We start from the raw sequence: 26,592 nt of genomic DNA, 5'->3' as shown, positions 1-26,592 counted from the left end.
GCCAGGAGAATTTGCTCTCAGCCCCAGGCACATTACTTCTCTGGAAGAGGTGCAGTCTAATGACTTAGGAGCTAAATGTCTACTGAAAGTGGATAAAACTTTCCAAAGGACAGTAGGTCAAGGAGTTGCTGTATGACACTTTACATAAGGCCAACAAAACATACAGTAATTCACAGAATCCTAGAATGTTTTGGGTTGGAAGGGACCTTTAAACATCATCCAGTTCCACCCCCCTGCCATGGGCAGGGACACCTTCCACTAGCCCAGGTTGCTCAAAGCCCCGTCCAACCTGGTCTTGAACACTGTCAGGGAGGGGGCAGCCACAGCTTCTCTGGGCAACCTGTTCAGCGTCTCACCACCCTTGTAAAAAAAAAAATCTATTCCATATATCCAATCTAAATCTACCATCCTTTAAAACTGTTACCCCTTGTCCTATCACCACAGACCCTGGTAAAAAGTCTCTTGCACTTTCTTCTAAATTCCCCTGAAATACTGAAAGGCCACAATAAGGTCTCCCCAGAGCCTCCTCTTCTCAAAGCTGAACAACCCCAACTCTCTCAGCCTGTCCTCATGAGAAAGGTGTTCCATCCCCATGCCAATCATCTCTGCGGCCCTCCTCTGGATCTGTTCCACAGGTTCATGTCCTCTTGTGCTGGGGATCCCAGTGCTGGACATAGTACTCCAGGTGGGGTCTCACCAGAGTGGAGAGGAGGGGGAGAATCACCTCCCTCAACCTGCTGGCTTGCTTCTCTTGATGCAGCCCAGGATACAACTGGCTTTTTGGGCTATAAGCACACATTGCTGGTGCATGTCTGATTTCACGTCCATCAGTATCTCCAAGTCCTTCTCCGCAGGGCTGCTCCAAATCCATTCATCCTCCAGCCTGTACTGATACTGGGGATTGCCAATATCAGTTGAACTTTATGAGGTTCACATGGGCCCACTCCTCAAGCCTGTCAAGGTCCCTCTGAATGGCATCCCTTCCCTCAAGCAAACCAACTGCACCATGCAGCTTGATGTCATCTGCAAACTTGCTGAGGGTGCACTTGATCCCACTGTCTATGTCATTAATGAAGATATGTAACAGACCTTTGAGGGTCATCACTCATTACTGGTTTCCACTGGGACACTGAGCCACTGACATTAACTCTCTGGATATGGCCATCCAGCCAAGTCCTTATCCATCTAACAGTCCATCCATCAAACCCTATTTTTCCAATTTAGAGGCAAGGGTGCTGTGAGGGACCATATCAAAGGTGTTACAGAAGTCTAGCCAGATGACATCCATAGCTTTTTCTTTATCCAATGATAAAGAAAGATAATGTCACTCCATTGTAGAAGGACACTAGATTAGTCAGGCTTGATTTGCTCTTGGTGAAGCCAAGTTGGTTGTCTCTAATCACCTTTGTTTTCCATATGTTTTTACATAGCTCCCAAGAGAAACACTGCAAAATTTTATCTGTCATGGTTGGTGAGGGTTCTGCCTGTGCTGGCCCTGGCCCCGGCCCCGGCCCCACTCATCATCCATTCCTGTGCCCACACAGCACACACCACAGCAGAAATGCGACAGCACGGAGAAACAGGAAAATGAAATTGCAGCAGCTAGACAAAAACACCTCATATCAAATGCCACACTAGCTGGAGACAAAAAACATCCCACTCTGCCAGAAGAGAAGATGCTACTGTAGCTCTTCCCTCTGTGCTGACTGCAGGGATTTGCTGTGGTGCTCAGCATTACCTTATCAGGATGGGACACATTCCAACAGGGACTGTATCATTTTAATTGAGCATGTTAGGCTGCCTTGCCCTCTTGTATTTGTCATCAGAAAGGAAAGGAGCATGCACTCCCACTCCCAAGCTGACTTTATGGCTGGTGTATTTGCACTGCAGCCTTCAGACAGCGCTCAGCAAAGCCCAGGGCTGCAAAAGGAAGCAGTCACGACTTCCCCTGAAATCCCCTTAAAACAGTGGGTCCGAGTAGCCCCAAAGCTCCTGGACCAGGTTAAGATGCTGCTCCCTGCTCAGCGCCCTTTGGAGTTCACTGTCTCAGCAGCCTCACCACTTCTGCCTGCTGCTGGGACCTCACAGCAGGATGCCCTGGGGGGAGTGTGCGTGTGTCACACTGACCTGGGGGGCTTATTTTACCTTCCTGAGACCAAAACCAAGCTCCTAGCAGTACCTTGCGATCCAGGGCCGTGCAAGCCAGTGAGCCCAGCGAGCCTGGTGTCAAGTTGCTTGGCAAACCACAAGGACAGCCTGCCATGGGCACACTTCTCACACCATCCCTACAGTGCCCCTTTCTTTCAGTGGCCCAGTGTGCAAATCCCAACAAGGGACCCCATGCCCATCATGGGACTGGAATATTTTTTTTCTCGAAAATCTGAACAATAAAGAACATCATGAGGAATAAAACAACAGATGTCACTCATGATGCAAAAGGTGCTCCACAAGCACGTGCAAACTCAGCCAAGCACAGGGCACCTTCTCAGTGCCAGTCTGCACTTGCGTGTTTTCCCACAGCAAGTAATTGAGGTATGTGTGAGTTTCCTTGTCTTTACCAAAATAAAGGCCACAGCTGATTTTATGCAAGTAAAAGCCTATCTGTCTGGACACAGTTACACCACTACAAAGATACAGACTTGCTGTAAGATTTAGATTAGACATAGGGAAGAAATTCTTCACTGTGAGGGTGGTGAGACACTGGCACAGGTTGCCCAGAGAAGCTGTGGCTGCCCCCTCCCTGGCAGTGTTCAAGGCCAGGTTGGACGGGGCTTTGGGCAACCTGGGCTAGTGGAAGGTGTCCCTACCCATGGGGATGACGAACTAGATGATCTTTAAGATCCCTTCCAACCCAAACCCTTCTATGATTCTTTACAGGAATAGCTTAGAATAACATAATTAAATATATCTCTGAATCAAAACCAGTGGAGATACAGCAATTTTTCTTCTTCCCAGTGAAGTAGTATGTTCTTTGGTCATAGACACACCCTTTAAACAGCTGCAGGAACTCCTGACATGGTACTTCTAGAAAATCTCAAGCTCCCATCAATTTAACCTTTTCACATGCACTTTAGTCTGTCTAGCTTTACACTACAGAGGGAGGAGAGCTCCCTGGGATCTCCATTTTCTTGAACTACAAACCACTTGTTGAGCTACTAAAGATTTACACCCTGTAGCAGCAGCCAGGCACCAGAGTCTCAACAGCCAGGGCCACAGGAGAGATTCGCTGAAGCATTTTCCAGCTCGGAAACTAAACTGGCAAAACTGACATTACATTTCTCGAAGCACGTCTGTTCAACATAATGAGCATATTTCTGACTTTCCTTTTACTTGCTTAATCTGTCCAATTTAATTCTGACTAAGCCTTCTGCAAAATCTCCAAGTGTATATGCAATAAAATCAACACAGCGATTCATACTAACAAATCAACATTTGCAGAAAAAGGAGTTATAACATCAGCTTAGTTCACATCCAACTGCTCATGTAAAGCTCCAAAGAAATGAAGCAATCAGGATTATCCTGAGCTCCTTCAGACTTAGTAAAGAATGACATTCTCAAAATGCTTCTATGGTATTTTAAATGTTGATCTTACTCTGCATTACAGCAGGTTAAAATCTTCCAGCCAAACATGTTTTCATCAAAAACTGTCTTTCCTAAAAGCATGAAACTGTGGAACCTTATGAGTTTTGGATTTCTCTGCAACACTGCAGCTACAGTTCTATTGAAAACGTATTTTTTTGTTGACATTATTGTAGAAGTAGGACTCCTATATACTTCTGCAATGCAATGCAAAGAAGAAAAAAAGAAAAAAACTAAGGAAACCAGCTTTCAGAATAGGGAGCACCACACAGGCAGTGAGCCTTTCAAGGGCTACCATACTAGGGTCACCAGACGGCACTCTCTCTTTTAAGTGATGTATAGCTTGTAATATATGTAATAGATTGCTATATATAGCTTGCAGTACAATGTCTTCAGCAAAATACTTGACTATGCACCTCAATTTCCTTAAAAACCCCTCAGAATTCAGCAAGGCCACCCAAGCCCCCAAATTTTGGCATGGTCTCAATATACCTCTTACACTCGAACCCCTGGGAGCAAGAATAACCAACATAGAGGAATTTTGGGAGGAATTTGCAGTTTTATGCAGGAATAAGAAACCCTGAAAGGACACTTGCTGTTGACCACTAGGAAATCATAAATACGAAAGACCTACTGCCCAATAAAGCAGGGAAGTGTAAGGAAGTAATGAAATGAAAATGCCTGTAAATGTTCTGGAAAGGAAACTTCACCACTGCCCTGCTACAGGTACAATGCAGCTCTCCTCTATGTAGAGATGACCAGTGGAGGAAGAACTTTGTTTCCAACATACCATGGCATTTATATACATAATTAAAATGCCCTCCTGTAACCTTTTTAGTTCATCTTTCTCTGAATGCTCTGCCTTCCTTTGTCTCTGGGGCAGACTGGCATACTTCATCTCCTGAAGACTGTCCCAAGGAACTTTATCTCACAACTTCACAAATCTAATGTGGATGCTCCAGCTGAGTCGGCAAAAAGGAGGAGGCTTCTCTGGGGTACAGATTGTTGAAGCTGCCTTAGGCTTTTCCTTGCAATGAGAGTAAAAAGTGTGCAAGGTGCTTATTCCTGTCCAGTGACCAGGAACCTTGAGTCTGGATACTAACCTCAGACCCAAGTGTCTACCTGACTTCCACTGTGATTTCTGCAGTCATGAAGCTGACTTCAAATGCTATTCTTTGTAGCTGTGAGTAACCAAGGAATCAGTGTTGTCACTGTGGGGGAAAAAGACAGGATCCTGGGAAGGTCAGTAAGCCCAGTCTGACAGTCATGGTGCAAGGAAATATAGACCCATCATTAAATGCTGATACAGACAGAAATTGGAGACTTTCCATAGCCAAGAAGTAGCCCTTGTGGTATCCTCTGACTTACAGAATCAGCAACAGTTGCAGCACCTTGTACATACAAAGGTTTATTTCAAAAAACATTTTGTAGACTTGGACTCACATCTCCAGAATTCACTATTTCATTTGTTAGTACTGGACAGACCTTGGCCCAGTTTTTTCGAGGGTGACTACATCAAGATTTGCAGGGCAAAATTATCATCTGAAAAGGCACACACTGTATTAATCATATCATCCATTGTTAAGTGAGGGACAGGATATTGTATTTCTTCACAGGGATCCACACTCAGAATAAGTAAAGGGGAAGTAAAAGTTAGAGGCCATCTAGGGTGCAGGGATCATGAGATGATCGAATTTTCAATCCTTGAAGAAACAAAGAGAGGGGTTAGTAAAGCTGCCACCTTAGACTTCCACAGGACTAACTTTGACCTGTTCAAAAGACTGATTAACAAAATCCCTTAGGAGGCTGCCTTGAAGGATGTGGGAGTCCAGGAAGGCTGGATATACTTCAAGAGAGAAGTCTTAAAGGCACAGGAGCAGGCTGTTCCCATGTGCCGGAAAACAAGCAGGTGGGGAAGGAGACTGGCCTGGCTAAACAGGGACCTTTGGCTGGATCTCAAGAACAGAAGGAGAATCTATTGCCTTTGGAAGAGGGGGCAGGCCTCTCATGAAGACTATAAGGATATAGGGAAGTTATGCAGGGAGAACATTAGGAGAGCCAAAGCACACCTAGAGCTCAACTTGGCCACAGCTGTTAAGGATAACAAAAAATGTTTCTATAAATTCATTAATAGCAAAAGTAGGATTAGGGAAAATCTCCTTCCTTTACTGGATGAAGAGTTAAACATGGTAACTAAGGATGAGGGAAAGGCTGAGGTGCCCAACGCCTACCTTGCCTCAGTCCTTAGCAGTGGAACTGGCTGTTCCCTGGACACCAGCCTCATGAGCGGGGACATGGGGAGGGGAAGCAGACTGAGGTCAGCACAGTTGAAGAGGAGGTGGTCAGAGACCTGCTACACCACTGGGATGCACACAGGTCTGTGGGACCGGATGGGTTACACCCAAGGGTGCTGAGGGAGTTGGCAGATGTGCTCGCCAAGCCGCTGTCCATGATTTACCTGAAATCATGGCTAACTGGGGAGGTCCCATCGGACTGGAGGGTGGCAAATGTGACACCCATCTACAAGAAAGGCAGGAAGGACGATACAGGAAACTATAGACCTGTCAGTCTGACCTCGGTGCCAGGGAAGGTCATGGAGCAGGTCATTGCGGGTGCCATTGGAAGTCATATAATGGACAACCAGGGGATCAGGCCCACTCAGCATGGGGTTATGAAAGGCAGGTCCTGCCTGACAAACCTGATCTCCTACAACAGGGCAACCTGCTTATTGGATGAGGGAAAGGCTGTGGATGTAGTTTACCTTGACTTTAGCAAGGCCTTTGACACAGTTTCCCACAGCATTCTCCTGGCAAAACTGACTGCTTGCAGCTTGGATGGGCACACGCTTTGCTGGGTAAAAAACTGTCTGGATGGCCGGGCCCAAAGAGTTGTGGTGAACGGAGTTAAATCCAGTTGGCGGCCGGTCACGAGTGGTGTCCCCCAGGGCTCGGTGTTGGGGCTACTCCTGTTTAACATCTTTATTGATGATCTAGAGGAGGGGATCGAGGGCACCCTCAGTCAGTTTGCAGATGACACCCAGCTGGGTGGGAGTGTTGATCTGCTCGAGGGTAGGGAGGCTCTGCAGAGAGACCTGGACAGGCTGGAGCCATGGGCTGAGCCCAACTGGGGGAGTTTCAATAAGGCCAAATGCCGGGGGCTGCCCTTGGGCCACAACAACCCCCAGCAGCGCTACAGGCTTGGGCAGGAGTGGCTGGAGAGCTGCCAGTCAGAGAGGAACCTGGAGGGGTGATTGACAGCCGGCTGAACAGGAGCCAGCAGTGTGCCCAGGGGGCCAAGAAGGCCAATGGCATCCTGGCTTGTGTCAGCACTAGCGTGGCCAGCAGGGACAGGGAAGGGATCTGAGCCCTGTACTCGGCACTGGTGAGGCCGCACCTCGATTCCTGGGTTCAGTTTTGGGCCCCTCACTACAGAAAGGACATTGAATGACTCGAGCGTGTCCAGAGAAGGGCAACAGAGCTGGTGCAGGGTCTGGAGCACAGGTCCTATGAGGAGCGGCTGAGGGAACTGGGGGGGTTTAGTCTGGAGAAGAGGAGGCTGAGGGGAGACCTCATGGCCCTCTACAGCTCCCTGAAAGGAGGGGGCAAAGAGCTGGGGATGAGTCTCTTTAACCAAGTAACCGGCAAGAGGAGAAGAGGGAATGGCCTCAAATTGTGCCAGGGAAGGTTTAGACTAGATATTAGGGAGCATTTCTTTCCAGAAAGGGTTGTTGGGCGTTGGAATGGGCTGCCCAGGGAGGTGGTGGAGTCCCCATCCCTGGAGGTGTTTAAGAGTAGGATCGACATAGCGCTTAAGGATTTGGTGTAGCTGGGAACTCAGTGTTAGGTTAATGACTGGACTGGATGATCTTCAAGGTCTTTTCCAACCTAGACGATTCTGTGATTCTGTAATGAATACTCTTTCTAAAGCCCTGCTGATACTCAGCAAAGAAAAAGGTTCCCTTCCTCAACCTCTGCACTCCTAGAGGAATCAACTGGGATAGTAACACAGAATGGTAAGGAGAAATTACATGGGCATCAACCAAGCTGTGGGAACAGCTTCATTTCTCATTGTTTTTACGAAAGGCAGATTAGACCAGAAGGAGAGGATACAAAGCTTTTCTACAGGGCTGCCAGCATCCAAGTCAGCTGGAAGCGCAGTCTCCAACCCACGCTCATGCTTGGGCTATCCTCGCTGAGAAAGGCCAGCAGAACTCAGCTTGGGCGTGACATCCTTCGGCTCAGCCATGTTGCCAACATGCCTGCCTGCCTGGGGTGTCTCAGGGAGGAAAAGGAGCTCCTTGTAGTCCCCTCAGCAGCCACAGACATGTGGTTGAATGAGTAAATATCAACAGGTTGTCTGAAAACAGCGGTAATGAAGGGGGGGCGGTTAATACACAAATAGCCAGAGAAGCCAGTCTATTCCAGCAGTTAAATATAGGCTTCTACATCCAGGCAGAGTGGAATTTTAGGAGGCAGATAAACTGGGATATCTTAAAAAGCAGCTCAGATTTATTCTTCAGTTGCATGCCATTTTTTAAAATGTATGGATTAAATCAGAATTAAAAGGTGCCTGTCTGCAAGCAGCCACAAATAAAGTCCTGTCAACAAGCAATAGTGTTTCCAGTTCAAGGCTTCATTTGCATTATACACGCTTTTTATTAATGGTGCAGAGAAAGAAATCATTCCGGAGAAAACACACCAGGATCTGACAAGGGCCACTGGAAGCAATGAGGAGGATTCATTGCATTGAGTGATCTGGATCACTGCTTAAGCAGGGCACAGAGAAACAATGTGGACTTGAGCAGGTCCAAGTTCATCCACCCAGGAATAAATACAGTAAGCTACAGTAAAAGGGTGGGAAATCCTATCCTGGGCTGTGACTACCCTCACATGCCTGACCGGGTAACAAGCTGTATGGCGAGCTCCCAGGGTGCCAACGTCTGAAACATCAAGTGTTAATGAGCTATGTAAATGAGGAACATTGAGCTGCATTGCAGAGGTGATATTATATCTGGTGGGCCTCTGGTTCAGCTGGTACTGCAATGGTGTCCAGGTCGACTTTCCAGAGTAAAAAAAGGGGTTTTGGCAACAGTGAAATAATTACAGGACTCTAGGCTCCATCTGTTACACACATTAAAGGACCGATAGCACAGGGCTCCTCAATGTATCTGACAAAGATATTGCAAAATCCCAACTGGCAACTAGAAAATACAGGCTAAAACTAAGATGCAGATCTGTGCCAGGGATGGCAATTAGCTAGTGGAACAAGTCTGTAAACGCAGTGATGGATTCTCCAGACAGACAGTGTTATAATCACCAGAACTAAATGTTTCGCAAACTCGAGTTAATTCATGGTGTTGTGCAAAAGACTAAATTAGATTATTTCCAAGCCCTTTTACCTGACAAGCTGTGACTCTCTGAACATGCACCTAAGGAATGTTAGCAAAGACACCATTCAGGAATAGCTGCACATCTAGGAAAGGAAAAGTTTCCTAGTTTATTACACTTGGCCAACTTAAAGCATTCAGAAGTCATGAGTCAGGGCCCCAAGCAACATGCAACTGGCTTAAAAATGCTGATATTTTAAAACAGGAACAAATATTGTTTCCTTTTTATTTGCCTTTTGGTTTTTTAGCCTTTAAGCTTCAGGGTTCAAGCTCTGTTCTGCAATCGTGATGTCCATAAAGCAGACATCATTAAGTATAATTTATATAAATGCTGAGATTACTGCAGAATTATATGACTCTAGGTCTTCAAGATAATACAAAATACCTTGGGATTTACAGTAAAGTTGTGAGAACTCACCATGGTGATTATAAAGGCAATGTTCCCTTTGAAACCAGCCATGTGCCAAAAAAAAAAAAAAAGAGCCAAACCAAAAAAGCAAGTTAAGCAGCAGCTGCAGTTATCCCATCTCCTTCAACAGCTCCCTGCCAGCATTTGTGGGTTTCCAGCCACATTTCCCTCATCACAGAAGAGCTGGGGGAGTGGGGGATCATTGACCCTGCAGGTCTATTCTGTCTCTGGTATTTGTGGGTGCTTCCTCTGGACTAGTGCAGTTCTGTGCTTCTCACCTCTCTTTTCTAGAAGACAGAAGCCTTTTGCACAGTCCCTGTCCAGAGGACACCAGGATGGATGGGATGGAGAACAGATATGACCAGGACAGAGGGAAGGAGATGCTGGGATATATGAGATTCCCATCTGACCACCGGCAAAGCTCTGTTTCCATTAGTTTCTTTCCCAGGCCCTCCTGACAAGACGAAAGCTGGAAATTTCTCACCTTTCTTGCTCCTCTAGCAGAAAAAAAACAGCCTCTCCAAACCCTACTCATCCATTAACTGTATGAAGCTGGGTAGTCCCCTACCTTGACCTCTCTTATCAAGATCCCCCATCCCAGCCAGATGGCTGGCCATGAGCCTCCCGAGAGCCCAGGTAGGGGGAAGAAGCAGTGAGCAAGAGCAGAGGCACAGGAAGATTCGCACTTGGGAGCAACCCAGCAGTGTAACACAGCCCTCCGCTCTCCTCTAGCAGTGTTCAGGGGCTGCCGACTAGACAAGTCCTCTAGCAGGGATGGGGCTGGCATCCCCAGACAGGTACCTGCCTTAACTCCTCAGAGAGGAATATTTGTAGCAGCGGCCATTTTTGTGAAATTGCATTTTAATTACACTCATTCCAGACCTGGACAAACCCATCCTGCAACACAGCCCAAGATGCACACAGGGATGCACTGGGATGTACAGCTGCTGCAGACAGACAAATGGCAACTGATGAGCACACTGGGATTACTGCCACTTCTTGAAGGCTTTCATCACCCAAATCTTCCCAGATAACAGGGCCATAAGGGGATCCTGCAGCCCATGGGGTTGGGATATGGCACAGGAGATTAAACCAAACCAATTCATACCAATTAAGAGCAAGTCTGGGTAATGTCAACAGTGAAAATATTTCAGTGAGCCCAAGCAAAGTCAAAGATTAACATTCCCATACAGAAAAATATCTCAGAAAAAAGCCCGAGATGAGTATGAAGAACTACTGCTTACCGAAATCTACGTAGCCAAGTGTCCCCGCCAGCCTCTGGTGCTGTGCAAAGCAACAGCATGAGATACAGTCTGCAAGTGAGGAACTGTTCTGCTAGTGCTAATTACCATCTAAAACATAGATGGCAAGAACAGGCAGGGAGGAAACATCCCCCAAAATCCAGGCACCCTGTGAAAGGAGCTAAGAAGGACCCAAAAATCCCTGTCTGCACACCAGGACCCGGAACAGCCTTAAAGAAAGCACAAGAGAGACCATATATCTTAGAACAAACCTAGCTTCGGTGAAACCCCAACCTCCTAACCTACCCCTGGAAACATATGCTGGAGTAGCCAGCAGGAGTACATGCAGACTGACAAGTATTCAGGCTCTTGCTGAGCTCCAAGACACCACCAAGAATTTTTGGTAAGTCTGCAAACTGCAGCAGCTCTGCTCTGCCACGCTGCCAGTCCTCTGCTGCACAACACATCCCTTGAACATGTCAGGAGGGACATTTCACCACCATCATGCAAAGGAAATGGCACAGGGGATGCCACAGGGTAGCAGGCATCCCCTCTGCAGTGTGATTTGGGGGTTAAACCATGGTGCCTTACTGGGAATGAGCAGTAACCACCATCACAAGTCAGGGCTTTCTCCCCACAGCTGTTGGGATGATAGAGCAGCACACTGGGATAAAGCTGAGGGCTGACTTGCGCTGCCAGTATGGAAAAGCTGCACTGAAATCAAGGGGTTTCTCAGCGTTAACCTTGCTGATCAGGCATCTGGACAAGATTTTGAAACTGGTCCCAAAGGGTTTCCCACTCAGTGCCGTTCCCAGTTAGCTGCAGCAGTGCATGTAGCAGTGCATGCAGCACCAAGGTCCGCACACTTTCATGGACTCAGCAGAACAGACTCTGTGAGTATTGAATCAGCATTTTCCAAGAGTAATAAAAAAAATCCAAACCAGCTCCTTTTTTGTGGAGACGAATCTACTTGGTGCCAAAGATGTTTGTTAGCACCACGAATGGCTGCGGCAGAGCATGGCCCCAGCTTGACCCTGTTGCCCTCAAGTTCATATAGCTGTTTCTTAGCATAAACAGAGATTTTCGCTGAGCTCTTAAAAATATCATCTTGCTCTGACAAAATTGCACAAACTTTGCACAGTGGTAGGCTAGTAATCAAAATACATGTGTAGCTGGAGGAAGGCCAGCAGCACTCAGTGTGGGCCCTTCGCTTGTCACAACTGCCTTGCAACATTCATCAAAGCCACGCTCCGAGTTCCTCCCCATCTTGTCACAAAACCCATCACTTCTGCAAACACAGAAAGGCAGAGCATCTATCCCTTGATTTCATGCCTTACATATATCGGAACGGAAGAGCCAGGTCAGCTTTGCTATATTTTCTCTGCGCCTGCACTGTGGCAAAATAAGTGCACACAATTTAAGTCAATGCTGACAAAACCTTTGGGGATTTGGGGGTCAGAAAAGAGCTAATAAGGCAGTTTGCAACATTAAAATCACCCACAATCACATCAGACAACACCAGCCTTCCAAACCCAGCAAAATACTATCCAGGCAGTCAAAGAGACAAGGATGAGACAGAGGAACACTCATTTAGGTACAGCAAGGAAAAGGGAGCCTTCAACACATGGGCTCACCTCTGAAGGCATCAAATGTGCCTGGGCACTGGGCAGGACTCACACCACTTGCAGGGATCAACTCGCAATGAGTAAACACTCCAGATTACTTTTAATGCGCTTGGAATAAACCTGTGCTCATGGGGAGGCCCAGGACGAGGGGCCCGGTACTGTGAAAGCCCCACGTGAGCTCTGTTGGAGAGATTTAAGCAGGGCATAAGCGGCGTATACGCTTTATATAGCTCTCTTGCAGATGCAGGTGCCTCCACCAGCTATCCTGTGCAAACCTGGCCACTCGGTGTGACGTCCCCACTGCACACCTATGGCTGAAGCTCGCAGGGGCCACACCTACACGAGGCCCAAGCCCCACAGAAGGTGGCTCCTCTAGTGAGGGCAGGATCAGGCCCCTCCGGCAGACCCACCCCCCTTGACGGCCATTACCTGCTGACCCCGTACTCTGGGGGCGGCTGGTAGCGGACGAGGGCCACGTCTGCCCGGGCAGGCTGGGGGGTGGCGTAGGAAGCCTTGAGGACATCCTGCGCTGGCTGTTCGCCGTAGAAGAGCCCGTGCTCCTGCCCCTTGTTGCTGGGGGCTGCCACCTTGCCTTTGTAGGGGTACTCGGGCGGCGGGCCCCGTGGGTCCGTGGCCTTGCTGGGCAGCGGGGCTGCCTTGAAGCCCTTTCCACCCCCGGAGACCGGGGGGTGCTGCTTGGCCCCATTCCTCTCCAGCGAGAGCTGCATGATCCTCTCACTCAGCGAGCGGACGTGGCCCTGCTTCAGCTCCTTCAGTGCCTCGTCCTTATGCGCCTGCCCGCTGTTGGCCCGGTTCACCGTTGGCCTCCCCTCTGTCCTGGACTTCTGGCTGGACGCACCATAGAATCCTGGGGTGGCGGCAGTGGCCGAGGGTGGCTGGCCTCGGAAAAACTGAGACTGGGCCTTGGCCTCCTCATAGGTAGGGAGCTCCTCGGCACCGTGCGGGGGCTGCGGGGCCCGGGGCTGCTTCTCCATCGCAGCACCGTCCCCCTGGTGCTCCTGCCCCTGCGGTTCCTGCCGCCCCGATGGCTGGACCATTGGCAGCTCTTCGGGCACGAGGTTTTCTGCGGAAGAGAGAGTGCTGGCAGTGCTGTTGGAGGGGCCGGCGCTGCCCGTCGCCTGGTGCTGTATGGCCAGCAGGTTCATGTTCTCGCTGGGGTTGCCATACCTCAGCCGCTCCTGGATCAGGCGCTGCAGGACGGTGCCAGCTGCCACCTCCTCCGCCCCTCGCATCTCCGCCTCTGGGACCCGGCGGAAGCTGGGTGGGCGCAGGGTGCAGAGGGCCTCCTCGGCTGGGCAGGGAGAGAGAGGCAGCCATTAGCTCCGCTGCCTGGGAGGTCTGATCCCCCCCCCCATTTCTCCCCCTCTTACACCCCATGGCTGTGACCCCGTGTCCAGGATGCACCCCAGGGGCCGTGCCCTGCCAGGGTCCCCCTGGGAGCACAGGGGACATAGCTGGAAGCCATGAAAGGAGGCAGGGCACCACTCCCCACTCCTGTGTGCCCCTCCCAGATCATCCCTAATTCTGTTTGCAGCGACCACTAAATTCATTCCTGACCCCTCTCCAGCCCTCCGCTCCATAATCCTACATGTGCCCAATACCCACAGCTCTGAACGCCCTCCCAACTCAACAGACAGACAGGCAATGTCACAGGGAAACTCAGTCTTTTCTAAAATACAAATAGAAGAGAATAGAACAGAACATTTCAGTTGGAAGGGGACCTACAATGATCATCTAGTCCAACTGCCTGACCACTTTAGGGCTGGCCAAAATTTAAGTCATGTTATGTCCAAATGCCTCAAACACTGACAGGCTTGGGGCATCAACCACCTCTCCAGAAAGCCTGTTCTAGGGTTTGACCTCTCCCCTGGAGAACCTTGCTAGTCTTACAGAGGCACCCTGTATGGCAATACTAAACAAGATGCTGCATTTTTGACAGCCAAAGTCAGATGAGTCAAATCCCCTCCTAAGTGCACTGCCTGCTAAAACAAAATAAAACACAGAACATGTCACAGAAAAACTGTGAAATGACACTGAATAAAAGGGTCCTAAAAGTGTAATTAAAGAATAACCTGTGCTCTAGCAATCTTCCCCTAAAACTGCAAATTTCCTTCTGGCCAGTTACACTATTTCTAAGGGAGTCAATACTAACTGTTGTAATTTTGCTGGGTGAGTACAAGGACGGCATTACGGTCATAGATGTAACACCAGCATTATAAAAAAAGCACAGACAGATTAGCTACACAACCCTAACACAGGCTACTGAAGTCATTCAGAGGCAATGGCATAATTTTTGCACTATATACACTGTGGAGTTTGCCTGGAGCTAAGCATCTAATGGCATATAACCATGGCTGAGAGGTTGGAACCCCTCCCCCCTGAAGCCCTCCTCCCACACTCATCCCCAAAGTGGTGCAAAACATTTGTCTGAACAGTGTCTGAGCCCAGAGTAATGCTCCTGAAAGACCCCAGCATGAACAAAAGTGAGAATAAGCCCGCAGCTCTAGACAGTCCTCCCATGTCCTTAGGCAAGAAGGAGGTGCTGTTTTCAGTTCAGTTTTTTGAGGTCATTCTTGGAAACTTTCTCTCTCTTTCCTGCTGTTTCCAATTCTCAGAGGAGTTCATCAGAAGGACTTACATTTGTTTTTTGGCATTTGAAAGTAGTTAAAAAGCAAACTTTCTCTTGAGGTCTGGTATTTCCCTGAGGTTTCATCAGTTACTGCACATGCTGTGGGACAACTTATATACAACCCGGATGTCACAGGGGAAGAAAAGCCTTCAACTCGTAACTATGAGAATAGGTCATTTCCACTAACATTTTTGTGGCAAAGCCTTAAAGATGATTGTGGGGCTCAGGAGTGAGAGATTCCCAGGCTGTTTCACTCCACACCTGCCCTACAAGATACCCCTCTCCTGATCTCCCTGAGGCAATGTCAGCTTCCCCGGCCAGTGTTTAAGCAGAAAGATGCACAGACACACATAACTCCATCTACCTGTCTGCACAACAGCCAAGTATCCATCTACTTTATACATCCCTGCAGTTACAGAAAACTCTTACTGCTTTATCCATGTTATCACAGTGCACAGAAGCCTCACCATAGTGAACATTTTTGCAGACATGCAATAAAAATCTCCCCAACATACTAGGAAGCTGTGGTCTAGGTTGTTAGACTATACTTGAGATAAGCCTGAGGAAAGTGGATAAAGCCAAGGTCACATGGTCAAGGCAGCTCTTTATCATACATCAGGATTTCCAACCCTGCACTAGTTATCTGTTATCATCCTTACATTTGGGAGATGTACTTTAGTGGCCTATTATTCAGGTCCACAAGGACTGACTACAGTGAGCCTTCCATAGGGTGCCTGCAGTCCTACTCCATCAGCAGAAAGCTATGGACCTCAGCCCAGCTGTGCAGTCAGAAGAGCAGCCATGTCCTGAAGGACAAGTGGAAATGCTGCATCTTCCAGAAGTACAAGGTGACAAATGATGGTGGGTCACAATATTCAAGTCAAAGGTAACTCCCCTTTACCTTTAACTCTACCAAGGATGAGAAGCTGGCCTTCAACTCTGTAAATACTATTTGTAAAGGGTCTAAATTCTCAATTTATGCTTTGGGAAAAACGTGGAAGTAAATACAGTGGGTTTGTATGAAAGTGTGGCCAGGCACTTACCAGCTTTTTCTTTGGCACTGATCACTTCAGCTGTTAGTGGAGAAACTTCATGCCTGCCAGCAAACAACTGGTGATCCTGGTAAATAAAGCCAGTGTCTTCCAGTAGCTGGACTGGGCTGGTAGGCTTGTAACAAACAGATGTGGAGCCTGTAAGAAAGAAGAATGGGTTGTCAGTAAAGAAACTGCTCGAGTGACAAAATATAAAGCCACGACTTAGAACAGAAATCAAAAAAAATTTCTTGAGCATGATAAGGTGCCTGAGAAGCCCTGCTAAGGCCACTGAGCAAACCTCTTCTGTCCTCACCACCTAAATAACACATTAGATCTGAGGAACAAGAGGCAGCCACCAAGTCATCAGTGCTGTTTCATGCACCAACCCAGCCTCACCTTCAAGATCCCCAGTCCAGGTACAAAGCAAGGCTTATAAGAGCTGACAGTGACAAGCTCACTAATCAAGGCATGGCCCCAGGATATGAAGCCAACAACCAGTGTAGAACTGAAAGAGAGGATAGGTAAAAAGAAGAAAAGAAGGATATGTAAGGACCCAGCCACACATTTAACAGGGCTAGCGTCTGGGAAAGGCTTTACCACAAAATCAGATCACAAACAATAGTTCAGCAATGCAGAAACCTGCTGAGACATAAAATACAGCCAACGCTATCAATGGAGAGAGTTTATAAATCACTTTGTCCAGATGTTCTTAATACGGTAAGGAGAGGATGTAGCTGGAGGGCCATGGGAATGTGTCTGGCAGACCAACTGCACAGGAGCCACACGCCCTGAACTCCAGCATCCCACAGACATTGATGGCTGGACTAGTCCCCCAGCCCCTTTCACAATCAGTGACCAAGAACAAACTCTCCTGGCAAGCAACAAGGCTCATCCTAAATCTGCTCTCAGGGGTGGCTTTCTCTGGCAGTGCCTGTTTCAACAAGCTCATATGAAATGCATCACTGTGGTGTTAAGCCAGGGATGACATTGACTTGACCCCACAATTCAAGAAAGACACAGACAGACTGGACAAGGTCCAAAGGAGGGCCACGAAGATGACCCAAGGGCTGTAGAACCTGCCCTTTGAGGAAAGGCTGAAGGAGTTAAGTCTTATCCCTGAAGAAGAGAAGGCTGAGGGGGGACTTCATCACAGTGTTCAAGTACTTAAAGGACATCTCTTTTCACAAGGAGATACCTGGAGAAGGCAAGGGGCAACAGGTACAAGTTGCACTAAGAAAGGTTTTATCTTGACATAAGAAAGAAACTTTTTTACAGTGAAAACAATCATTCACTGGAACAACCTCCCCAGGGATGTGGTAGAGTCCCCATCATTGGAGGTTTTCCAGATGCCATCAGACAAGGTGCTAGATAATCTCATCTAGGCTCCCCTTCCCACCAGATGTTACATCAGATGATCTTTTGAGGTCCCTTTCAACCTGGGCTGTTCTATGTTTCTATGACTTTCCACTTCCTACTTATTTTTCTAAGCACTATCTCATTTTTGTAAACAGAAAGGTCTCTGAGGTCCAAACCCTGGAGACAGGCATCACCTGGCCCCTAGTACCCTGGTGCAGAAGTGACACAGCAGAATCCCTCTCCACTTACACCACCAGTTGCCATAGGTTTTAGATTATGGAAATGGCCATCGACCTTCAGCATCAGCCACTGACATGGTACTTGCCTGAGCAGGAGGTAAAGGGCTCAAAGTGGCACCAGTGGGGCATCCACCCATCCCAACAGGGCATCCATCCATCCCGGTGGAGAAGGAAGCCCACAGGCACCAGGAAAAACCATCATCCACAGATGACCTGGATTTATTAATCTCAACTGCTTAGTTTGCGCTCAGCTAACTGTGTGCTCACTGGCACATATCACACGGGGAAGTTGCTTTGCTCTCCTCTTTACATAAAGGTCACTGCTAATCCCACACCCCTGCATGGAATAGGGCAGCAGAGGGGTAGTGGGGGGCAGGATTGAGTCCATCTTCTCTACAGGAACGAAAGCACTATTTTATTCTGTGCCCAGAGGAAATAGGCATTTCTGTGAAATGTTAATGAATTCATCACTTTACCATTCATATTACGCATGAATGTGTATGGCAGTTATCTATATTTAGAGAGCAAGAGGGAAAAATTGCTCACTTGAGTAGATCAAAGCCAAATATATTTATGAAAATGAGCATGGTAGACTGGTCTGAAATTTGTGCTGATGCTGATACAGACTCAAGGGAAAAACTCAAGAACCCTAATTTCCAACATTATTACCCTATTCTGGTACAGAATAGTATTAAAGACCCTTCACCACTCCTCCACACACAGAGTCCTGCCTTAGAATCAGAAATCCCCTATGAAACAAGGGAGTTTTGAGCTTGGGCTTGTTTTATGAATAAAAAGTTGACTGGGGTGAAACAAAGAAAATCTGTACACCCAAGGAAGGCAAGCAGCTTCAAGCATTACAGGCCACCTGAACAGTCATTAACTCATGACTTGGCCTCACCACTCCCCAAACAGAATTTAAAGGAAAGAAATTGTTAGTAAAACTGTATACTCGTCTTCTGCATTTTGAGTCTGTAGGCATCCTTGGGTCATGGTTTCAGATTTTCTGAGATGCAAAAAGGAAAACAAAAACTTGGGTTTTTCTGTAATAAGAGCAGAAATTCTCACCTAATCACTTGTCTTTGCCATGGCAAAGCAATATTCTACTAAAATCTGGACTGGTAAATGATAACATCTGTCAAACTGCTCAGGTTCTGACCTCTGTTATATGAGAGTCAAGTAGCTCCAACCTGGACAGAAACCAGTGCACTTTGATGTACCGATGTTGATGTTTTATCATCCTAAAATGATGTAATGAAGCTTCATGTTAAAAATGATGTAATGATATTTTATGTTCATTCACAGTAGGTTTTAATAAAATGTCAGCTGTAACTGGCACAGAAAGCCAGTTTATGCGTAAAACAGATAACAGTTGCTGAAAGATCAGTGCCTGGCGCGCAGCCATGATCCAGATCATGGACAATAACGCACCACTTGAAAGCTTAGTGAAGCCTCACGAGCCATTTGGAGCAAGGCACAAGCCTTTATTCTTTCCCCCCCTTGCTATCACTGGAGCCTCCCAAATCCTGGCTCCAATCTCTGGAGGGAAGGGTTTGCTACACCCAACTCTGCTGGGATGCAAGGTGCCTGTTCAATGCTCAGGCACTTGCTCCTTCCCCAAACCTCCCCATTCTTCTACGATGCTCACCAAAAAAGCAATTTTCATCCCTGTAACTGAATCCTGGTGCCAGAGCAGCGGTGCCCAGGTGCCACAGGTAAGCAGCCAGTTGAGGACAACCTAAGATGGAGGCCATCATCCCTCCAAGGACATGTCCCAGCAAAGGGCTTTCTATCCACATCTAGCCCAAACGTCCTAAGCCACAAACCATGGCTGCTGCCCCATGTTTTGTCCCTGCTGCTGCCAAGAAGAGCCAACCTCATCCCCTCTCCTCTCCCCCTCTCAAAGCCAGCCCAGCCCCCTCAGCCCCAGCTTGCCAGAATACAGCCCAGTCCATAGACATCACATCTTCAATGGCCATATATCCATTGTCTCTTACAGCCAACCTTGTAAGACATGACAACATTTCTAACCCAGTTCAGTCCTTGCTGAATTGGGCAGCTGCTCCAGGCCTTCATTCTGCATCTCATCTCTACCGACTCTCCCACATCTGATTGACTGATACCAATTAATTTGTTTGTTTTGGGTTGTTGGTTTTAAGATAAACATGTGTTACACCATACAGAAGCAGATGTATTATTCTGGAAGGTTACTACACAGCAGTGCAATTCATTTGAAGATTTAGAACTACTTCAGCGAATCATTTGCTAAGATTAACACCAGACAGTCAGCAAGGACCCAGAGACAGAGGAGCAACACTTAAATATTTCCTGTTTCTGATGTGGTTTCAGTCTGGTTTTGAAAAGGATCTAAAGAAAAACCTCATAGGAAGCTCATTGCTGTGACTTTACATGAATGTCATGTTTTTAGAGCAATAACAGCATCCCCAAGAAGCAAATTTCCTCCTCACAAAAAGAGTTGGAAAAGATTATTTTCTTACAGCCAAACTGTACTACTACTCTCACTCTCAGTAAAACACCCCCAAAAAATGCCCATTGGACAAAGAGTTTGCTGCTATTTAGAGGTAACACCTCAAGGCAGTGCCCAGGTGAGGAGCTCTTGAATTGCAGCCCGCTGCCTGCCCGGGTACTGCTCTGCGCTGCCAGAGGCATAGCCCACTCTGCCAGCATATACGGCTCCTCCTCTGCCACCCAAGAGCCACCCAGCCAAACAAAAACACAGAGTTGTCCTCCAAAAAATCCTCTTCCAATTTGTACCCTACTGACTGAGCAGTTCAAAAGAGACCAAGGCATTTCAAATACGATCCAAAGCAATCATCTGAAATCAAGACGTAAGTAAGGGGACTTTACACTTTCCTATAAACTCTGCCGCGGTTTGTAAGGGAGGTCCAAAAATGACAGAACAAAAATGACATCGTTTCCAAGCCCACATCTGTCCTTCTGTCTAATAGCCAAGTCAGAAAGGAGTATAAATACCTTATTCCACATTTAAAACATTTTCTCTGCCCTGTTGCTGCATAAAAATCTCAGATCAACAAGAGAGGAAAATAAAAGGAAATAACAAAAAGATAGTTGAAGCACTCCAGGGTACCAGGAGCCTTGCCCAAAGCTGTGCCATGAATTCCCCAGGGTGGAGCCATCAGTACCTCTAATAGGTTGCAGGGACCCTCTGTCGAGGTTGGAGAGCCCTCCATGTGCAGCCTGGCCTGTGAACCTTACTTTCTCTCCTGAACATCAGCCCATTTTCGAGAGGGGATCACCACAGCCCAGCCACATAGCCATAGTGCTCTCCCAAGGCTGGGAGGCAGATTTGAGTTTCCTTCAGCTCAGAAAAAAATTAGTTTGTGTGTCCCATTTCTTGGCTGACCTTCAAAAAGGAGACATCACTTCCATGAGCATTGCAAAGGATGCTCTTGGTATGACTGGCAGCTCTTCTCCAATGGCACTGGGATTCCTTTGCAGTCCCAGTCCCACAGAAGAGCAGGGCCTCGGACACGCGCTGGTGATTGTTTCCCATCAGCAGCTTCCTGGTTGAAGTGTGGGTTTTCTAGGTCACTCCTGGGGTGGCTGACTCACTTCTGCAACCCATAATTCTGCCTGGGAACGTTGTATCTGCTGCCAGGGCTCCTGAGCCCCATAAGGACTGAACAAGCATCACTACTATTATTTTCACAAAAGCAGAGCAACATCTTGCAGGATAGAAATCCAATGCACATAACGCACACCAGATGTGAGCGAGCAGCACCTCTTTTTCCCACATGAAATCCAGGGATCTTCCACATCTGAGCTGGGAGAAGCCTTACCCCTCTGCCTGGCAGGGCTCACCAGACTGAGTCCCCACTCCACCGCTCCCCGCTCTGGGGAAAGAAATGCTTATCCCGGTATTAGCTTTGGGATCCACACTGTGCTATCCCCTTGCTTGAGAAGAGTTCCTGCAATCTCCCAGCTCAGGTATTGTCACCACTCTCCAAAAAGTGCCTTGTCCAAGAAAGCACTAGCAAGACAAATGAGGAGACGCTGAAGGCAGCCAAATCCCATCTCTCCCAAGGAATCGGGCTAACACATCCAAATTTAACTGCCTAGGATGAAGACCTTCTGTGAAACTTCTGCCTCACGTGCTTATTTTCATATATGCTTCCCCTCAGCAAACAACAAAGCGGACGAGCAAAAACGCTACGAGCAAAGCAAAGCAAAGGCGCTTGAAAGCAGCTCCCGAACCTGGCATGAGATCAGAAGGATACTGAAATGAGCAGAGCCAAGCCTGCCTGCCCAGGAGATCCCCACGGATGCCCGTGCCTCCCCACCTTCCCTATGGAAATCAAGCGCAGAGGCGTGTGGGGGCAAATGGTGCCCATCACAGCTCTTTCATCTCTGATGGTTACAGTTTTTGTAACTTTAGAATCATCTACTGTTTCTTCACCCTTCCCAGGCTCATCAAGAGGCAGGATGAAGGCAGAGTATTTTCTCTGCAGCTCCAGGCACTGAGCAGTTACCTGGGCATCAACCTGATGTAGGAAGGGATGCGAGTTTCTTAGGTGGCTGCACCAGGCTTTGCAGAAATATGTGCATTTTAAAGCCCCTATTTATCATGAGCTATACATTTGCCTCTGCAGCTATAACAGTGAATCTACAATATGCAGCCAGCCTAAATTTATTCAAAGAATTGAATCAATAATTGAAATTTCTACTTTGATCAAAGTGCCAGTGGCACGATGACGACTCATGTCAGCATTGCTGCTTTGAGATAAAAGGGTAAGTATTCAGAGCTGAAAGTAAGGGAAGAAACTCTCCATAAAACAGTGAAATTCAAAGACTGACATGGAGTTCACAAGTGAGACAACGCTGCTGCTACAGACGCGCTGCCTGTCAGCACAGCAAAGAGTCTGCAGACATTTTCACTACACCGTAAATTCTGATTTCCAAGCCATAAAAAAACTCCAAGATAAAAATTCATCATGCACATTCTTAGGGAAGGAATTTTTCTTTTCCACTGGGCAGAAAAAGAAACCCATAAATCAACCAGCTACAACATACAGACAAGACACTTGCAGAGCAGGAGTTTAAGCTATGATTAACTGTACTTACTGCCTTTAAAAATGATCATGTTACAGAAAAGCACTGGCATGATCTGTGTCACTTGGATATTTAAGCCCTTCCATTAATTAACCAGAAGTGAAATAGGACCTAGCACTGTGGATCATTCAGTCTAGTTCCTTGTTACTTTGACCAACCATATTATAAAACTCCCTTCTTGAACTGAACAAACAGCATCTGAAGAAGAGGATTTTTTTTCCACCCCATTGGAGGAGATTTCAATATCCTCTTCCTCAGATATACACAAATACTCTTCTCGGTTCCCACTTGCAATCACTGACATTGCTCTTTATCCTTTTTTTTTTTTTTTTTTTTTTTTTTTAATAGTTTTCTCCCTGAGTCATTTCCACAAACTTGCAGCGTACAAAGGAGCCTGGGATAAGGACAGAATAAAAATAGTACAAAGACTGTACAGTACTCTCTAGCTGAAAATACAGGCATTGAACTCTATCATATGGATCTTCAGATTTCTAGAGCTTTTCCATTTTTTTTTAACATAGGCAACAAACCATAGGCTAAGGATCCACGGTTCTTCATTTAATCCACGTGAAGAAGTGCTCGTGATAACCCTACACTGAGTGAAGCCTTTGCATTATTCTTAAGTGTCACGTCTGAAGGAAAAAGAAATTAAACCTTCTTCCCACCTGAATATATATTAAAATTATGAGCCTTCCGTTATTAAATCATTACACGCAATTTATATTCAGCCACTTCTAAAATGCAGAAATTTAATAAAGGTATTATACACAGAAGTGCTAACAAGATAATTGCCTTTAGTTCCTGCTCCCAGATGGCTGAGCTCAGATTTAGAACGGAGAAAATCACAGTTAACGGCAGACGGCGTGTAGCCATCGCCTTGAAAATGGTGCCAAAACAATGCAGGTTGCTGGCAGGGGTGACATGCCACTGGCAGGGATGCCCTGCCCCACCCCAGGTAGCCATCCCGGGGAACCCCCAGAAGTGCCTCCCAGACCAGGTCTCTGGGACCACGCAGGTGCCTCCTGCCCTCCAAGAACCTCAGGGGACCTGCACGTCCTCCCCCAGCCAAGCAGGGACTTCACTGAAATATCTGTTCACAGCATACACATTGAGGAGGGAGAGCAGAGAAATAACAGGTTTTTAATGGCTTCAGTTGGTTTAGGCCTTAAATGAAGACTGAATTTCACTAAAAACATTTTAATTCACTAAATTATTCATTAAATTAAATTAATAATGTCATTATTTTCCAGCCTGAACCTTGATCACTGGAGTTACTACTGTCTAAAGCACACTTATATTTGTGCCAGCCACTACGGTCAGAGCAGATAATCCCAAGTATTGCTCAATTATTTAATCCAATGCCATGTTTTCCTGAGACGTTGCGTTCCCCTACAGACCACCCCGTTCCCCAAAAGGCGCTGCCTCGATGCATCCTGGCCATCATCGCCTGGATTGCACAAGAAGGACCTGCTGCAACTTCAAGACATGGTAGAGATGCACGTGGGGAAAGGCACAGCCACACACCACAGCGGGACATGCCAGGGCTGGACAAAGCCACTGAGAGTCAGCAAATGCTGCAGGACCTGCTGCCGCACACAGGATACACCTTACTGTGAGGCAAAACTCTGCTCTCACACATGCTGATCCAAATCCAGAGGGATTTCACCAGCTTCTACAGATTTCCTCCAGATTTACACCCACAGCAACATCCCACCCACTGAAAAAGTCACTTAAAAGGACCAAAAAGAACAGACGCATTTCCTAAATGCAACATTTCAATAGAAAAGTTGCCTTAACCATTTTTTTATAGAGGTAATGTTGTTCTTGTTGGTATTACTACTATTTTCTATCTAATTCCATCTATTTCTACTTCTGCCCTGAGCCAAATGCAGGCTGTTCCATTTAAAAATTCAGGACACAAATGGGAACCAGATTACATCTATCCCAAAGCTGCCAAAAAGCAATTGGTGTATGAAACCAAAAGTCCTCCTGGGATTTTTCCCAAATCCGCAAAATATTCCTGAGCACTAAAGTTTCCACTGGGACATTAGCAGATAGCCTCTGTGTGAAAACCCAAGCATGCAGCCATCCTCCTAATGCTTTCCAGGACAGGGAGGCTGCACAAGGCACGTACACCCACCTTAGCACCGAGTAACACTTATACCAGATCTGGCCTTTCAAGTGAGTTGTAAGCCTATCAGTGTTGAAGAAAATGGCACTGGGGACCATCAGGCATGCGTTTCCTGAAGGAGAGCTGCAACAGTGAGCAGTAACATCTCCATGTTGTCTTGAAACCTCCACGTACATCCCAAGAGTCTGGCTGAGCCTGATCCACCAGGCAGCACCCCACACAGCCCCCCTGAGGCTGCTGCTGGGATCCCTACAAACCCCCTTTGGTGTCTCCTTCGCTGGAGAAATGCAATGCCTTTAGTTCTGTGCTGGTGTTTCCTCGCAGAGAAGCTCCTGCGCGAAGCACCGGAGCTGTCTCTGTGTATCAGTCCCTCCATTCAGGATGCTGATGGACAATGCTCTTTGGTCCAGATCGCTGTGTGGGGCTAGGACCCCGGGAACTGCCCCTACACCTGTCCACAACATCACACATCCATGGAAATGAAAAGTCAGAGAGAACAACTACCGATCCTGAGGGCACCGGGACTTTGGAGAGGCAGCATGTGTTTGTTCAGGTTAAAACTGCCCTGTTACAGCAGCCAAGCAATTTCCAAAAGAAAAAGGGAAAGCAAAGGTCCCTTTGCCAAATTCCAGCAGAGAGGAATGGGGAGCAACGGACATCAGGAGAGAGAAGGATGGACATGCAGGTGATGCAGGGGCTCCCACTGGCCCCACATAGCCTGAGGGGCACATCCCTCCCTATTTAACAACCTAAAACCAGCCCCCCAAATTCATTCACTCACACCAGTGCTCCAGTTGGGGTTGGGGCTGAAGAAGGCTGGGCAGGGTGCGGCCCCTCCACGCAGGGCGATGGCATGCACCCAGCGCAACCCCGGAGAGGGTTTTATTACTTATTTATCACTCGATATTCCCTGCCCTCACCACTTGGGCATTTCTTGGTAAGGTATTTAGGGGACCCTTTCAAGAGGTTTTCTGGCCATTAGCAATGACTACGGGTATAGATATATTATATATACAGACACATATAAAAATGTAAATACATATATGCAGTATATTTTTATTTATATATATGTAGTCATATATCTACATATATAAACATATAAAATACATAAACATATATCTTCTTTTTAAATATATCCCTCTATATATGTAAAAATATATGTATCTAAAATATATATATATATATATATATATAAAAATATTATCTCCATGCACACCTGTGAGCAGGAATGGCACTGCCAGTTAGCTGTCCACAGCAAAATTCTAGGCACTCCTCATCTTCACGGCCGTCCCTCTCTCAGAAAGCTTTTTAGGCTTATTTTATATACCAAAAAGACAAAACCTCAGTGCAGTGGATGCCCGACGAGGGCCTCACAGATGCCTTAGCAGAGGGATCTGGGCAGCCCGCCGCTCCGCAGGCAGCTGCTCACCGCTCCCGGGACGCTCGCACAGCACCAGGAAAGAGAAAAAAACCCTCTTTCCATCGAAAGAGGAAAAAGACCAAGCAGCGACCTTCCTGTATTTAAAACTATGAATCACAAAACCTGGCAGGAGGATTCGAGTTAAATTCACGAGGGTTTGTGTGGGTTTTTTTTTTCCTCTCCCCTTTCAATACTTTCTTCTTTAAACAGGAGTTTATCTTTGTTCTCCCTCAGGGTTAGGAAGGTTAAAAATAAAAGTTCCCTCTCACCATCCCCCTACAACAACAACGTGAGAACACGTTCTCCCGGCGTGGGAGGCCCTTCCAGCATGTCACCCTGCCGCCGGCCCTGCCCTCCCCACGCACCCGGCCGCGGGACGCGGACGCGCGGGGAGGGGGGAGGCTCCCGGGGGGCCCCTCCGAGCCCTCCCG

At 47.3% G+C, this 26,592-nt stretch overlaps 1 protein-coding gene across 3 annotated transcripts in view; it reads right to left on the bottom strand.

The window, feature by feature from the left end:
* Window positions 1–26,592, bottom strand: part of AMOTL1 (angiomotin like 1) — an 81,512-nt gene that overhangs the window by 35,961 nt on the left and 18,959 nt on the right. For 2 of the 3 annotated variants that reach the window (XM_026848967.1, XM_026848975.1), the window contains 2 exons: window positions 15,934–16,080; window positions 12,670–13,552 (listed from right to left, as the gene is read on the bottom strand). In XM_026848967.1, coding sequence (XP_026704768.1) covers window positions 12,670–13,552; window positions 15,934–16,080 — 1,030 coding nt within the window. Of the gene's footprint in view, window positions 1–12,669; window positions 13,553–15,933; window positions 16,081–26,592 lie in introns of those variants that run through there. The other variant, XM_026848984.1, reaches the window with a different exon arrangement.

This window comes from Athene cunicularia (genome assembly GCF_003259725.1).
Source record: "Athene cunicularia isolate RWA chromosome 1 unlocalized genomic scaffold, athCun1 chr1_part1, whole genome shotgun sequence".
Classification (NCBI taxonomy): domain Eukaryota; kingdom Metazoa; phylum Chordata; class Aves; order Strigiformes; family Strigidae; genus Athene; species Athene cunicularia.
Note: the sequence above shows the minus strand (reverse complement) of the source record. Positions and strands in the feature narration are given on the sequence as shown.